Source organism: Gavialis gangeticus, unplaced genomic scaffold (genome assembly GCF_001723915.1).
Source record: "Gavialis gangeticus isolate Ggan-Ray unplaced genomic scaffold, GavGan_comp1, whole genome shotgun sequence".
NCBI lineage: Eukaryota > Metazoa > Chordata > Crocodylia > Gavialidae > Gavialis > Gavialis gangeticus.
The window spans coordinates 68,190,466-68,206,279 of NW_017729032.1; the positions used below are offsets into that span (position 1 = coordinate 68,190,466).

The following is a 15,814-nucleotide window of genomic DNA, read 5'->3' on the forward strand; positions in this document are numbered from 1 at the left end:
AAATAGGTAAAAATATTTTGAGAAACTTGTTGCTGTTGCCCAAAGGTGGACATAAGTGGGAGGAAGCAACAAGATAACAATTTAACAGTGTTCACTGAGGCCTACTTTGATTAGTACAAAGTGAATAAAGTAAGAATTTCACTGAGAATGTCAGTGATAATCAGGACAGGAAGTGCTCGATTACTGATGTGGCAAAGGCAGAAGAGAAAAAGACTGAGGAAAGTAATATCACAAGGTGTTTTTATTCAGAAAAAAGGAAAACATCCAGAAGAGTACTGAGACTGGGATCAGCCTTAGGTTCATAAAAAGCAAACCAGGAGAGTGGAAAGGCAAGGAAATTATAAGTGATAAAGTCAGCACCCACCATACTGACATACAAAGTACAGCAAAATATTCTGTCATAGATTAAGTTAGCTAAATTGAGATGGGTGGAAGAGAAAAATGGTGAAAAAGGAAATCTCAAGAGCAAATGAATCACCAGAAAAACATCTGCACTTCCAGAGAAGTAACAGTGGGTCTCAAACATCCTGAAGGATGGGCCTAGAATGCATCAAGGGAGTCTTACAGATGTTGTAACAGACACACAAACCAACATTTCCAACCAATAATAAAGTGGGCAATTGCAGTAGTTTAGCCCTTAAGGAGAGGTCCCGGATGATTGGAAAAGGGCAAATACAGTGCCCACCTTTAAGAAAGGGAAGAATGAGGATCCAGGGAACTACAGACCAGTCAGCCTCTCCTCAGTCCCAGAAAAAATCACGAAGCAGGTCCTCAAGGAATTCATTTCTAAGCATGTGGAGAAGGTGGTGATTAGGAACAGTCAGCATGGATTCACCAAGGGCAAGTCACGCCTAATCAACTGATTGCCTTCCATGATGACATGACTAACTCTGTGGATGCAGGGAGGGCAGTGGATGTGGTGTACCTTGACTTTAGCAGTGCTTTTGATACCGTCTCCCACAACATTCACGCAGGCAAGCTAAGGAAGAATGGGCTGGATCAATGGACTGTAAGTTGGATAGAAAACTGGCTGGAGCATCAGGCTCAGAGGGGCAGCTGGTGTAAGTGGAGTGCCCTGCGGCTGGTTTTGTTCAACGTCTTCATCAACAACCTGGAAGATGGCATAGAGTCAGCAGATGACACCAACCTTGGGGAAGAAGTAGATATGTTGGAGAGTACAGTTAAGATTCAGAGAGACCAAGACAGATTGGAATATTGGGCCAAAGGAAATCTCATGAGGTTCAAAAAAGTACAAGTTCAGAGTCCTGCACTTAGGACAGAACAATCCCATGCACCGGTATAGGCTGGGGGCTGACTGGCTATGCAGCAGCTCTACAGAAAAGGACCTGGGGGTTACAGTGAGCAAGAAGCTGAATATGAGCCAACAGTATGCCCTTGGTGCCAAGAAGGCTAATGGCATACTGGGCTGCATTGGTAGGAGTACTGCCAGCAGGGCAAGGAAAGTGATCATTTTCCTCTAATTCAGCACTCATGAAGCCATATCTGGAGTACTGTGTTCAGTTTTGGGCCCCCACTACAGAAAAGATGTGGACAAATTGTAGAGGCCAGCAAAGAGCAACAAAAATAGTGAGGGGGCTGTGGGACATAACTTATGAGGAGAGGCTGAGGGAACTGGGCTTATTTAGACTAGAGAAGAGAAGACTGAGAGCGATTTAATAACAGCCTTCAGCTACCTAAAGGGAGAGGGGGTTCAAAAGAAGATGGATCTAGACCAGGGGTCGGCAACCCCTGGCACGTGTGCCAAGCACGGCATGCAAGGCCATTTTGCTTGGCACGCCACGGCCGGCCCCAGCTCTGGGTAGCTGCTGCCAGTGACAGAGCCCAGGCTGCTCCCAGCAGGGCTTACAGTGTCCCAGATAACTGCTGGGAGCAGCCTGGGATCCCAGCTGGCAGCAGCTCCCCAGAGCCGGGGTCGGCTGCAGCCAGGAGACTCCAAATAGCTGTGTCGGGCTCCAGCATCAGCTCCGCACTGACACTTGCACCCACACGTCGGAGCGGGCGGTGAGTGAGGGGCCTGAGGCAGCGCAGCCCCGGTCTCTCCCCTGCTTCTGGCACAGAGGTGATGGAAGGCTTCCAGAGTCCGGCGCAGCTGTTTGGAGCCAGCCCAGGCTCTGGGCAGCTGCAGCAAGCAAGCAGGGGGCAGGCTGCAAACAACTGTGCCAGGCTCCACAGCTCTGGCATCAGCTCTGGGCTGGTGGCAACTGCACAGGCACCTCAGGCTGGGCTGCGCTGCCGTGCTGGCTACAAACAGCTGCACCAGGCTCCAGAAGCCTGCCATCACCTCTGTGCCAGGAGCTGCCTCAGTCAGGTCCCTCCCTAACCACCCGCTCCGACGCGCGGGTGCACACGCCGGTGCGGAGCTGATGCAGGAGCCCAGCACAGCTATTTGGAACCTCCTGGCTGCAGCCGGCCCTGGCTCTGGGGAGGTGCTGCCAGCTGGGATCCCAAGCTGCTCCCAGCAGGCAGCTGGGACACTGCAAGCCCTGCTGGGAGCAGCCCGAGCTCCAGCAACTACCTAGAGCCAGGGGATGACTGGGGGGCATGGGTGGCAGGGCTGTGGGGCAGGGGCTTTGGGTAGGGGGCAAGGAATACAAGCAGGGCATCCTGCCATGTACCCCTTGCTGTCATTTTGTTTTTCTGCCATGCTGGCACTCTGGCACCTTCCGAGGTAGGCACTGTGGTGTTTTTCAGCACTCCAGCCAAAAAACGTTGCCTACCCCTGCTACGGACAGTTCTCAATGGTCACAAATGAAAGAACAAGGAGCAATGGTCTCAAGTTGTAGCAAGGGAAGTTTGGGTTACATATTAGGAAGAATTTTCTCACTAGGAGGGTAGTAAAACATTGGGACAGGTTACCCAGAGAGATTGTGGACTCTCCATCCTTGGCGGTTTTTAAGGCCCAGCTAGACACAGCCTTGGCTGGGATGACCTAGTTGGGGATGGTTCCTGCTTTGAGCAGGGGGTTGGACTAGATGACCTCCTGAGGTCTTTTTCAACCCTAATTTTCTATGATTTTATAAACTGGAGAACCTGGATAATCAGGTATATTGAGGAGGAGTGCAGTTACTTTCCAACAGAAAGTATATTATATATGTAGTTGAGCTAGGCTGCAGGTTACAATTTTTCTAAAATGTGTGGGGTAAAAATAAATACATGCAGCTGAAGAAACTATATTTTAGAAAAAGCAGTTTCTACATATACTGGAAACAGTTTAACACTGATTCCATTAAAGTAACATTACTTAAAACCATATGCATTCATTTTTAAAGCTGTTCTGCTGCTTTAGAGGCAAAAAGGGTTCCCAAAATTATTCAAGTAACTATAACTGTAAATAGCAGCTACTCATTTAAATTGTCTTTAGAACATGAGGTAAGCTAAGCACACTAATGCTTTAAAATAAGATGTTAAAAGGGGACTGTTAAAAATAATCCACTCTGAAAAAAAAATCAGCAGATACACAGCTGAAATAATACGATCCTTAATGTGCACTCTTGCTCCTTATCTTGCTTTGTCCACTCACTGCTGGAGGCATCTTATTAACTAATACTTAAAACATTTGCTTTCCCAAATGTAGATAACAATTGCAATACTCTAGTATTTGGTTGTACGAGCCTGCATGGAATGGAATGTTAGAGACACTAACGAGGTTTCACAAAATCTATTCATTCTGGATAGAGCAAGATTTTAATTTATTTCTCTCTAAGGTATCTTAAATATTACTTGCTAAAAATATTCTTGAACACACCTATGCACTTGTTCTAATTTAAACCCTAACAAAGTAAGAATTTGGAGTTCTTAGACAAGCCTTTTGAAAATATCCAATGGCAGAGTCAACAGAAAACTTTCCCAAGTTGTACTTTTGAAGTCCCACAGTCAACCAACCTGATTTATCTCAAGACTACTCAGTATCCGTTTACTTTTCATATGCAGAATTTCAGGCAGAAAGTACTTTTCTATAGAAGTCAGAGGGATAGCAAGATTTACAACTGTATTTTTTAATATATAAAATGTCTAACTACCAAGTTGGTATGGCAGTTCCACAAAAAGCAGCTTGTTATCCTAAAAAGGGATCTGAATTCTATACAGTAATAAAAGACATTGAAAAAAAAAGAACGTCAGAAGTGGGTACAAAGGATAGAAAAATTAAGCAAACTTAATTTTGCTTACTCCCATAATGGGAGAAAGAATCGGAAAAATATAAATACAACTGCAACTGCAACATTCAATCTAGTAGTTTAATTTCCTCTCTGGTGCTTGCAGAAGTTGCATTTTAAAACCCGTGACAGGTACTACACAGGAATCAGTAATATTTCCGAGTGCCAAAACTAATGACATTATCAAAAATAATTCAGAGGCCCAGCAAGTCTAGTTCAGAAAATTAGTAAGTCAAGAAAAGGCCTTCACGGGCACTATTCTGGTTAATAGCATTTTTTCCTAAGGCCCCCAATGTTGCAAACTAAAGCAACAGTTCCACCATTATGTCTGAAGTCAATATTAAAAAAAAGACATGCCTTTGCCACATAACATGGAACTCTGAAACAGTCTATTGTTGTCCCTCCTCACATAAAACAGCAACAAAAACCCCTTTCCATCTGTCCCAAAGATGTTTTCAGAGGGCCTGTTCTTGATCTTACATTTATTGCCCACTCTTCAAACGCCTTTTTTAAACAGAAACCATTTCTTTTAAAATAGCATCGCTATCAAATTGTACCAGTCTTTATTCTGTTGCAAAATGCTTACATAGTTAAAAAAACAACAACCCAAAACAACAACTATTTCAGAAAGGGGAAAGGGAAGGGAAAAACTTGGTGGAACAAGTCTGCTATGCAACTCTGTGATCACATCACTGCTCTAGGAGTCAGCAATGTTGAAAAATAAAGGAGTTTCACAATGATTAAAATAAGAAATTAAAACTATTTCAGATATAAACTGAAATAATACAGGCTTATTCACAGGTCAAAGGTCCACCAGTGCCTAGCAGCCCACTGGGTTAGCTTGAGTACACATCAGTTTCTGCAGTCAAGGGCACACCATGCTGTGATGGGGCTTCAACCATATCCAACCATCTTTGAGTCCCCCACCCAACTGGCTAGATACCCCATTTACAGCTGGATTGATTGGCAGCAGCAATTGGTACAAAACAAAATTAGTACATAACAGGAGAAAACAAAATAAATAGACTCTTTAACTTGGTTTCAAATGTGCTACACATCAGGAAAGAAGGAGGTTAGTAGGCTTATCTTCCTAGAATCCCACCTAAAGCAGTGACAGTGAGAAGATGACAACCTAGTCTGTGGAGTCAGAATTTGCAACATGGTGCTCAGACCAGGGATTCTTGCTCTTTCCAGGAGTCAGCAAAAGAGAAAGAGTTCTCCAACATGGAGGTATCAAAGTCCCACAGGTTAGTGCGCGCTCCCCAAACGACCCCACGGGTCACATGCAGCACAAAGGACATGGGCCAGTGTGGGCTGCATGTGGCATGCACGTCAATCTGGTCCATGTGCTGCAGGTGGCACAAAGGTCCAGTCCAAGACCCATGGGCAGCACAGCCAGCTAGATGGCAGGGCTCTGCTGGCACTATCTTTTACGACCCTGCTCTAACTCAAGCCAGGAATGTACTTTGGTTTAATCCAGCAGTGGCCAACCTGCAGCACGTGTGCTACAAGTACATGAGCAGCCTCTGCGTGCAACATGCAGCATACCAGGAAGGGAATGGGCACTACAGTGACAGACAGGACAGGGGCTAGAAAACAGAGCAGGAAGTTGTACAGGGAGCACCAGGCCAAAGCAGGGAGTGGACACCAGAGCAGCAGACTGTACAAGAAACACAAGGCAGGGAGCAGAAGGCAGAGCAGGCAATAAGACAGGGGAAGGGGATCAGAGTGGCACTCAGAAAAGGGGCAGGACTAATATGTGGCATCCTGTCAAAAAGGCTGGCTGCCACTGTTTTAGTCTACTGTCTCAATTACACAGGTTCTGACATGTCTGAAGAGAAAAGGAATATAAGCATGGCATTGAAAGTCACCTTTCCCCCCCCAACAAGGTTTTTGCTCTTAGTTCAGAGGACACAGACCAAGGGTCAGTATCTATACTTACTTAAGAAAGATATGCAATAGTTTCTAATGAAAGAGTATCACTGCAAGCTGAAAACATGTCAATGCTGTTAAGAACATATACCAACATATTCATAGTACACTATAATAGATAGTTGGACACTAACAACAAAATTATATACATATATGTATGACAGCAGATCTAGTATTTTGAAAAGGGGGGGGGGGAGCTGAAGAGTTGCACCTTTATACCCACCCTGGATCTGCCCCTATACATGTATATCTTTGCTCAGTACTGGCCTGCACTAATGCATATTCTTACTGCTGTTCTACTAGGACTATTTCCTGCTTCTTCCAAAGACTACACATACCTGCTGTTATAATCATAGAAATTATGCGCTGGAAGGGACCTTGCAAAATCAAGTCCAACCCCCCTACTCTGGGCAGGAATATTGCTGAGATCAAATGATCCCAACATGGTGTCTGTTAAGTCTCCTATTGAAAACTTCCAAGGTTGGCGACCTGCATCACCTCCTTGGGAAGTCTACCCCAGTTTCTGGTCACCCTTACTGTAAAGAAGTTCTTCCTTACATCCAGCCTGAAACCATCTTCTAAACACAGGGGGTGTCAACTGGGGATACGTGTACCCCCAGGGGTACCTGGAACGGTGCTAGGGAGTACACGTGCAGGGGTGGGGACAGAGCACCACCACCTCCTAGCATCAGGGCCACGGTGTAGCGCGAGGGCAGCTGCACCCCTCTGTGGGCCACACAGGTGCTGGCTAGTTGTGGGGGGGGGGGGGTTGGAGCTTGCACATGGCAGCCACTGCTGCCCACCACCCCGTGTGAGCTGTATTGCCCAAAGTACATCAAATAATTACTTCCTTTTGCTTGATAGCTCAGCAAACGGGTAAATATACAATGAATGAATGAGCATACCCTTATTTCCTTCCTGTGGATTCTACTCCACGGGAAGGAAATAATCTTATTTTCTACCTAAAGTTCTTTGGAATGTACTGGATATGTACATACAAAGATATGAAGATAATATTAAAGAATATTACACACTCCAAATTTAAGCAACACCAGAATAAAAGTTGTCCATGATACCTTAATTCCCTTGCATAAGTGCATCACAGTCTAATTACACAGCCACACATTTAATACAACCCGTCTCACTCACTGGATGATGCTTAGGAAGTGAAGAAGCTAAACCATATTTCTTTTTGTTCTCAGACCTTCTTTACTATACTAACCAGCTGCATTCCTGGCTGTGTGCATGCTGCAGTTGTGTGCATGCGTGAGGCATATATTGGTGACTGTCACAGCTCACTAAAGTGTGGCTGCTCCTTTAAGGGCAGGAACTGCCTTGCTAGAGAGCTGAGGAGCTAGACAGAGCTCCACACTGCAGGGTGCCTGGGCAGCAGGCTAATGGAGGAATTGGTCTGCACCTGCACCCGGTTAGCTGACTGGAAGGAGGCAGGACCCTGGGCACATATAAGCCCCAGGGCTGAGGCCAGCAGGAGTCAGTTGTCAGGACTGTGACCAAGCAGCAACTCAAGGGCAGCCACCTGATTCATCATTTATACCAGCAAAGACATGGTAGGTGAGATTAATAGGTGCCCATCGGGCGGAGTCAGCACAGTCACGGTGCCCTAGGGACATAATGGCCATCCTTGGGGAGGCCATATTGGGACAGTAACATTATCAGCCACATCAGCCAGAAAAAGCTGATTGCTGATCCTATCAATTTTCCTTTGTATCAGCACCGATAAAAATTGGAGCACTTCTAGTTTTAAGCATTAACAAGATCATGTTCCTATGGCTAAATCAAGGCAAAGTAAAGGTGCAAGGAAAATAAACAAACTACGTAAGTTGAAGATAGGGCACAGTGGCATCTCAGAGCAGGTGTTGAGACTGATTCACGGAGGCAGGACCTTTTGTAGGTGACAGCCTACTTGACCAGATGAATGCACACTGTCACCTACAAAAATTCCTGCTTCTCTGAACAAGTTAATCTCCAAGGATGCCACCCTGCCCCACCTTCTATGTGACTTTAGACTAACATGGTGAACCACTTCTCTACTATACAACTTGAATTACTCAAAATGCAGTTTGTAAATGTCGTGTTAGTGCCATGATTTCTTGGTGAAATAAATGTTAACGAAATAAATAGGTCATTGAGAAGAGTTCTCTCTTTAAAACAGTGGTGTAGCCAATTCCTAGAGTTAGCATTTACAGCTTTAACTCTCACCACTCCCATCAATTTGTCTGATCCATCAGCTCTCTGGCTCTTCAGGTATGGAACATCTTTTCATTAAATTGCCTACCAGTGCCTAGTATAATGAGACTCCCATCCCTAATTAAGGCATTTCAGCATTACCATAATACAAACAAGGCACAACAAATGCAAAGTGGGCTTTTCTAAAATCTATTGCCCTGGTTGACAGTGTAAGCATGTGGTTATCAGGAGCAAGTCACATAAGGCACTTGTGTTGACAAAGATGATAAAAACAAGAGGTGTGAACTGCAGAAGCATGGAGTATGTTTTTCTTTTCTCCTAATTTGACTGCAGTAGAACTGAGAAAAAACACCTACAATAACATTAGAGAACACACCAAACACTACATTTCTGAACTATCTGGGCAGTTATTTTCTCAAAAACCAGTTTACATATAGCATCTGAAAGCAGTGAATCTTGGCTCTTGTGTAGTTAAAAATATTCACCTCTAGCAACTCATCTTTCACAGAAGTGAAGTCATGTCAGTTAAAAATACAAAAGTAAAACAGTAATTAGAATGAATATGCTTTAACAAGCAATCCTCTGAAATTTCCAACCATGAACACACTTTGGATTTCATACAAGTCTCTTTTAAACTAAAATATTTCTAAGCACTAGTCAGAATTCTTTTGATATAGTCAGTCTACCTTAACAAAAAGCATTTTAATCAGCTCATTGCAGAAAGAAATCAAATCCCCTCCAATAAAAAGTATCAGCCATACCCAGACACCAAACGGATATACATACTCTTTCAGCAGCCTTTAAAACTAAGATATGATGCAAATAAATGTCAAATATTAGAACACTAAGAAGAGATCTATAGAACATTAAGGAGATGTGTGAACACCTTTATTCTGATTAATCACTTTGAACAGTTAATATTGGTCTTGTGGTTATAGTAGTTTCCAAGGAAAAAAGGAAGAAGCCAATCTTTCCAAATCCATTGAAAATCCTGTCCATTACTAAATGCCACCATATGCCATCTTGTACTTAATGTGTATACATCATAAGCAACGCTTGTTCTTAGAAGATATAACAGACTATGGAGAGGTATTTTAACCAAGTCCCGAAACCCTCTTCCCCGAGTTCTCAAGTACTATCATTAATACCCATTTACTTCTTTGTGTAAATACATACAGCAAAAGCTGCGTTAACCAACACTTTATTAGCTGGAAAACTCTATTAACCGGGAACCAACGGATGTGGCAAAAGCGAAACCAGAAGCACCACTTCCAGGGTTCACCGCCACTGCAAGCAGAGTTCTTGCCACTTCTTTGGCCCACAGGCCAGGGCAAAGCAACCTGTGCAGGGTTCCCCTTTCCCCCAGCACACTGATGCCAGAGAGTGCACCAGACAGTGCACATCTGATTAACCGGAATCCCCCATTCCCAGGGGTTGCCAGATAACAGAGCTTTTACTGTACTTTGCATGTGAAATAAATCATTCTCCAGTTTTAATGTAGTGCAAAACTGAAGCTGTAGCTGTTATGCGCCAGAAACTTTTTTTTTAAGTGAACAGTATTTTTTTTTTTAAATAAACAACATTCAGCCTACCATGATCATGATATTATGTGACCATTTGGAAACTCCACCAACATAAACCCTATACAAGCATGTAGTGAATTTAATAAAATCATTACAAGAGTTCATTTCTTGGCCATCCATTTTTTGGGAGTAAATCGGGGCTAACTAAAACATGCACCTTTATTTCTGCTACATTTCTGTACCTTTTAGTAAATGCACAAATACTGTACTGTTTCAACTATAGCTCTCATATGAACTATATATAGCCTACAACTAGGGGAAAAAAACTGTCTTTATATACAGAACTTTCCAGTAGCAATAACAAGTGATTCAAATAGTTGCTTAGAAGTAGAAATTGAATGAGGAGCCCACCTTTATCGAGGTGCACTGATTCATCAGTCCGATATTGGATTGGTACCAATATAAAAACTGGCCGTATTGGATATGAGTCCTATGGGGCTGATAAATGCCTGTGCTGCATGCAGCCGCAGCACAGCACTCAGGCAGCGGGAAGCACAGCCAGCTGTGTGAAGAGCTGCCTCCAGCTGGTAAGTCCAGTGTGGTGGAAGGGGAGGGAAGGGGCATGGGGGCAAGGAAGATCAGTGCCCCTCACGGTGAGGGAAGGGGCAAGTGCTACTCAGGCAGGGCAGGGTGTGGCGGAGCCATGGCTCATGGTAGGGGGGCATTGAGGAGGCAGCTCCTGCCACTGCTTGCGCCCCAGGAGGGCATAGTGGGGGCGGGGGTCATGTGCCCCCTGGATCTGCACAGGGCAGGATGGACTGTAGCCAGAGCTATGCAGGGCTCTTCTCAGCAGGGACTAGGCTCAGAGCAGGTGCCAGTGGCACTGGGAGGATACTGCATCCACCCCAAATTTTGCCACTGCTCTGCTCCCAGTGCTGCTGCCACCAGCCACCTGGCACAGCCCCTGATTTCCCCAGTGTGTGGATAGAGGTGGGGTGTTGAGCCAGGGCTGTGCCGGGCATCTGGCAGTGGTGGGGCTGGGAGCAGAGCAGTGGCAAAATCTGGGGTGGATGCAGGATCCTCCCAGTGCCACTGGCACCCAGTCCAAGCCCAGCACCCACTGAGAAGAGCACAGCCCTGGCTGCAGCCTGCCCCACCCCACACAGATCCAGGGGGCACCCCTCCACCCCGTCCCGTGCCCTCCCAGGGTGCAAGCAGAGGTGGGAGCTGCTGCCCCCCCCACAAACCACAGCTCTGCACCCCGCCCCCCACCTGGGCAGTGTCTGCCCCTGTCCCCTCCCTCACCGCAGGGGGCATTCACCTGCCCACCCCCCCGCATGCCCCTTCCCTTCTACCACACCAGACTTACCAGCTGGAGGCAGCTGTATTGGAAATCAGATCGGTATAAGCCAATATGCCTCCTTAAATATCGGCTATCATTATCAGCCCAAAAAATCTCTATCGGTGCACCCCTACACCTTTTCCTTTAAACATACCTCTGTGCACTTCATTTTAATATGCAACATAAATACATGCTAATAACTGCTTGACATGTCTTATCCTAAGATTCTTCTCCTTGTAGCTTTATTTAGCAAAAATCATTAATGTGTGCTCCATTAACCTAAATTGATTGTAACACCAGTGCTGATCTTTTACTGTATTTAGTAAACTATTTTGGACCAACTACCTGATTGCCAATCTAGAATCGTTTTTGCCTTTTCACAACTCCTCAACAACAGCTACATGCTTTGCACAGCCGTTATATACACAAAATTGAATTAAACACAACACAATATAACCTCTCTCATCTGTTAACTTGTAAAACTAAATATCATATATTTTGGAAATCAAGCAGAACAATTACCTTCTGGTCAAGAGATACAAACTTAAACTAAATGAACCAATCAGTCTACAAAATAGAATAAAAGTACTCAAATAAGATATAGTAATCCTTAGAATTTCTCTCTTTTTCTTTAAGGTTTATTATTCTTCCTCTCCTTGTTCATTCTTTATTTTTAATAAAACCTATGAATAATTTAAATTTCTCATTTTAACAGTGTATCAGTTTATTAAGTGATTTTTCAGTTTTATGTTGCTTTATCCTCAAAGCACCATGAACAAATCTTTAAAATAAAAGGTAAATTAAAACTAAAATTGAAAAAAGCAAAAATAAAGATAATTTTGTAGTAGGGCTGTCAATTAATCACAGTTAATGTCAGCGTTTAATGCATTAATCAGTTTTTGCATTATTTTAATCATGGTTAATCGTGTATATGGTTTTGAAGCCTGAGACCAGGCTCCATTCCACCATCTCTGGGCTGCCCAGTAGGGCAGCAGTGGCAGCACAGAGGACCACAAAGCAGCCCGGGGACAGGCTCCGGGTAGCTGCAGCAGGAGTGGGGGGAATGTACGCAGACACATGAGCAACTGCAGCCTGCATGCTGCATGTACTGGCATGTTTACTGTGCCAGTAAGTCTGTGGAGGGGGAGGGGCACATCAAGGCCCCCACAGTAAGGGAAGGAGTAGGGCAGGGCTGGGGTAAATGAGGCCCTGGGAAGTTCGTCCAGTGGCACAGGGGAGCATGGCTCCCCAAAACTGCACGCATTCCCAGGGGAGGCATGTGGGGCAGCTACTCGCTGATTTGTGCATGCAGCAGAGGTAGACTGCCTATTACGGGCTAGGGCTCTGCACCCTGCTGCCTTTGCCCTGGGAGTCGCACACTGGCTACACTGTGCATTCCCTGCCTGCCCAGCTGCAGGAGGCACAACATGGCATACCACAGCTCCTGCGGCAAAGGCAGCAGGGCGCAGAACCTCAGCCTGCAGCAGACAACTCACCTCTCCTTCACACACAAATCGGGGGCATGTGCTCAATTCCTCCCCTGGGTGTGAGGAGCCATGTTCCCCCATGTCCCCAGACAAGCCTCCCGCTGCTCCGTCCTACAAGCTACCCCAGTCTGTGCATGCGCATGTGCCCTTCACTCCCTAGCCACAGGCTTCCCAGCCCTGCTGCTGTCCCTCACTCCTGACCCACAGTACCCCGCATCCTGCCATGGCATGCGGGGACCCACCCTCCTCAAGCTCCAAACCCCACGCATACACCCCCCATCCTCCACACCTTCACAAATTCCACCCTCACACCTACCCCCCAGCCATACAAAGTACTTGCATAATTTTGAGTTTTTCTGCACATCATTTTGAGTTTTTAGCTGTGCAATTAAAATTGCAATTAACCATGATTAATTTTTTTAATCACACAACTAATCACATCAATTTTTTTAATTGTTTGATAGCCCTACTTTGTAGATGTAAATCACTTCTCAAGTGTAACAAAGGAGTTGTATTCAACACTCACCAGCAGTGCTGCTCTCAGATTTTTCTTCCGGCTGGCATTCTGTAAAACAAGGTCGATAATATTTCAGTTATCTTGGAATACAACAAAAATTGTGTTTAAAAGCAACTTTAAAAAGGCAAAAAGGAAAGAAAAAAAGCATAAAGAAAAGGATAGCCATGGGTGTCACTTTCTTAAAGCTTAATATCTACACTTTTAAAGGAGCTGTTCTCATAGAAGACAACAAGAGTCATTTGGGGCTCAGGCATATAACAGATTCTACACAGAAGAACCCCTGTCCATCAGCTCGTAGGGTCTTCCATTGGTTCAGGCATCTGACCATGTGGAATCAGAAGTTAAACTAATAGCAGCCTTATACCTCACTAGCTGAACTCACCTAATTTTCAAGGAAAAGGAAAAAGGCAATTCTTCTTAAAGCTTCTTGAAGCTTGCCTTGATGCAGTTTGTAGAGTGGGGGCATCTAAAACCAATTTAAGTTTGCTTATAGTTTGTAGAAGTGCACTGTCCAGCTGCAGACCATTTAAAATGGCCAAGAACGTGAGTGCTGAGAGTGCGCGCTCATTAGTTTGAGGCAATCATATCTAAGAACAGTCTGTTCCAGCTTTTTTCTGTTTAGTACTACCTACAAATGTGTTAATTTAACATCAATAGATATGGGATCCTTCACAGAGTTAGTTTCCTAATCCACCTGCAAAGATGAAGGTTTGCCAACTAGCCAAAGGTATGGTATGTAGAGCTGCAGCGAACACCAGCACGGAACTACTGAGGTTCTCCAGGTGTTTGCTGTGGCTTTTATTTCAAAGGATGCAGCTCTGACTTTAATTCAACCATCCAATGCAAAATAAGCAAGGCGTGAACAACCTAGATATAAATTCTCTGGATTCTACTGTAGGCTTCCATGGCTGTCTGATTTTCCATATTGTCAGGCTTTGCAATGGTTGTGCATATATACTGTATGGACAAGAGTATATGCTTCACAGAGCTTACAATCAAAATACACAAACCAAGAGGAAGAAGCAGCAGAACATTTAAGAGACTTGCTGAAAAAGTTACCAGGCAGGTCCAAAGCAGAACACAGAACAGAACACATGTCCCCAGACTCCCAGTCCAATTCTCTATCCACTCATCTGTTTGTCACAGACCACAAATCCAGAGTCTTTCAAGAGACAAAAGTGAATGTATTTGACTGTACTGAGCCTTAAATGACTCTGTAATTCTGTAAAGATATATTTCTACCTGCATAAAAGCACAGCAGCCTGAAAATTGACTGAATTATTTTCCCTTGTCCTCAGTTCCCTCAAGCATCTTCCAGGACTGAGTAATAAATAGTATTCCTTATTTTTATATAGACTGTCACATCAATAAAAGGTATTTGTCCTTAGCTACTCAATTCAACAGACATGCCCTAGCCATCATTACAGATCATTTACTTACAGCAAAGAGTGTATTATTGAGATAGCTTAGAGCACAATTTTTTAGTTCATCTGGTTTTATTATTTAGCGCTTCTAAGCACTGAGACACTGAGGATTAACAGAACTAGAAAAATACTCTCTCAACAAAACCTTTTTTGGAAACTGCCTCTTGCCAGTCTCATGCATAAAAGTATGACTTCTCTTGTTTGTAAGTTCCTTTAAACATAAATGATATATGACCTTACACATACATTAAAGCAATACCATAATTTAGTTGCAACCTATTTGCCACCACGTCTGAAAGCTCAAAAAGTATTGGAGACCAATATGGACATACTATGAATAGTTATCCCTAACTGGATTGCAAAATAGTAAGTCATTATAGAAAACTATTTGATCATTTTAATATCCAACCCCCCGCCACAACATTTTCAAGGAAGCTAAATTACAAGCTCTCTCTCAACCATGGGTTGTCATGGGTGACTTCAATTACCTGGACATCTCGTGGGAGGATCACTCAGCAAAATCCAAGTGGTCGCAAAGCTTCCTCTCGTGCGTGGATGACCTCTACCTGACTCAAGAAGTCTATGGGCCAACAAGAGGCAAGGTGCTGCTCAACCTGGTACTGGCTACTGGGGATGACCTAATCGGCGACCTACTGATTGATGGGAAGCTGGGTGACAGCGACCACGAGCTGATTACCTTCACCATCCGTGTTGCTGACTGACTTACCAGCTTTATGGCGGAAGTCTCTGACTTCAGGAAAGCCAACTCTGACAAGCTCAAGAGGCTTGTCAGTGAGGCCCTAAGGGACCACGACCCTAGGGAAAGGGGAGTTCAAGAAGAGTGGCTGCTCCTCAAGGGAGCGATCCTCAATGCACAAGCTCAGGAGGCTTGTCAGTGAGTCCCTAAGGGGCCATGACCCCAGAGGGAGGGGAGTTCAGGAAGAGTGGTTGCTCCTCAAGGGAGTGGTCCTCAATGCACAAGCTAATTCTATTCCATCTTGGAGGAAAGGCAGCAAAAGGGCACAACAGCCCCCCCTGGCTCGCCAGGGATCTAGCAGACCTCCTGAGGCTAAAAAGAAAGGCCTATAAAGGATGGAGGATGGGATTCACCTCCAAGGAGGACTATTCTGCACTGGTCCGGTCCTGCAGGCAGCAAACCAGAAAAGCCAAGGCTGCAACTGAACTCCAACTAGCTTTGAGCATCAA

General features: G+C 44.7%; 1 protein-coding gene across 1 annotated transcript in view; it reads right to left on the reverse strand.

The window, feature by feature from the left end:
- Positions 1-15,814, reverse strand: part of GTF2F2 (general transcription factor IIF subunit 2) — a 192,290-nt gene that overhangs the window by 135,281 nt on the left and 41,195 nt on the right. The window contains exon 5 of the mRNA XM_019524703.1: positions 13,194-13,232. Within this exon, the coding sequence (XP_019380248.1) occupies positions 13,194-13,232 (39 nt within the window). The remainder of the gene's footprint in view (positions 1-13,193; positions 13,233-15,814) is intronic.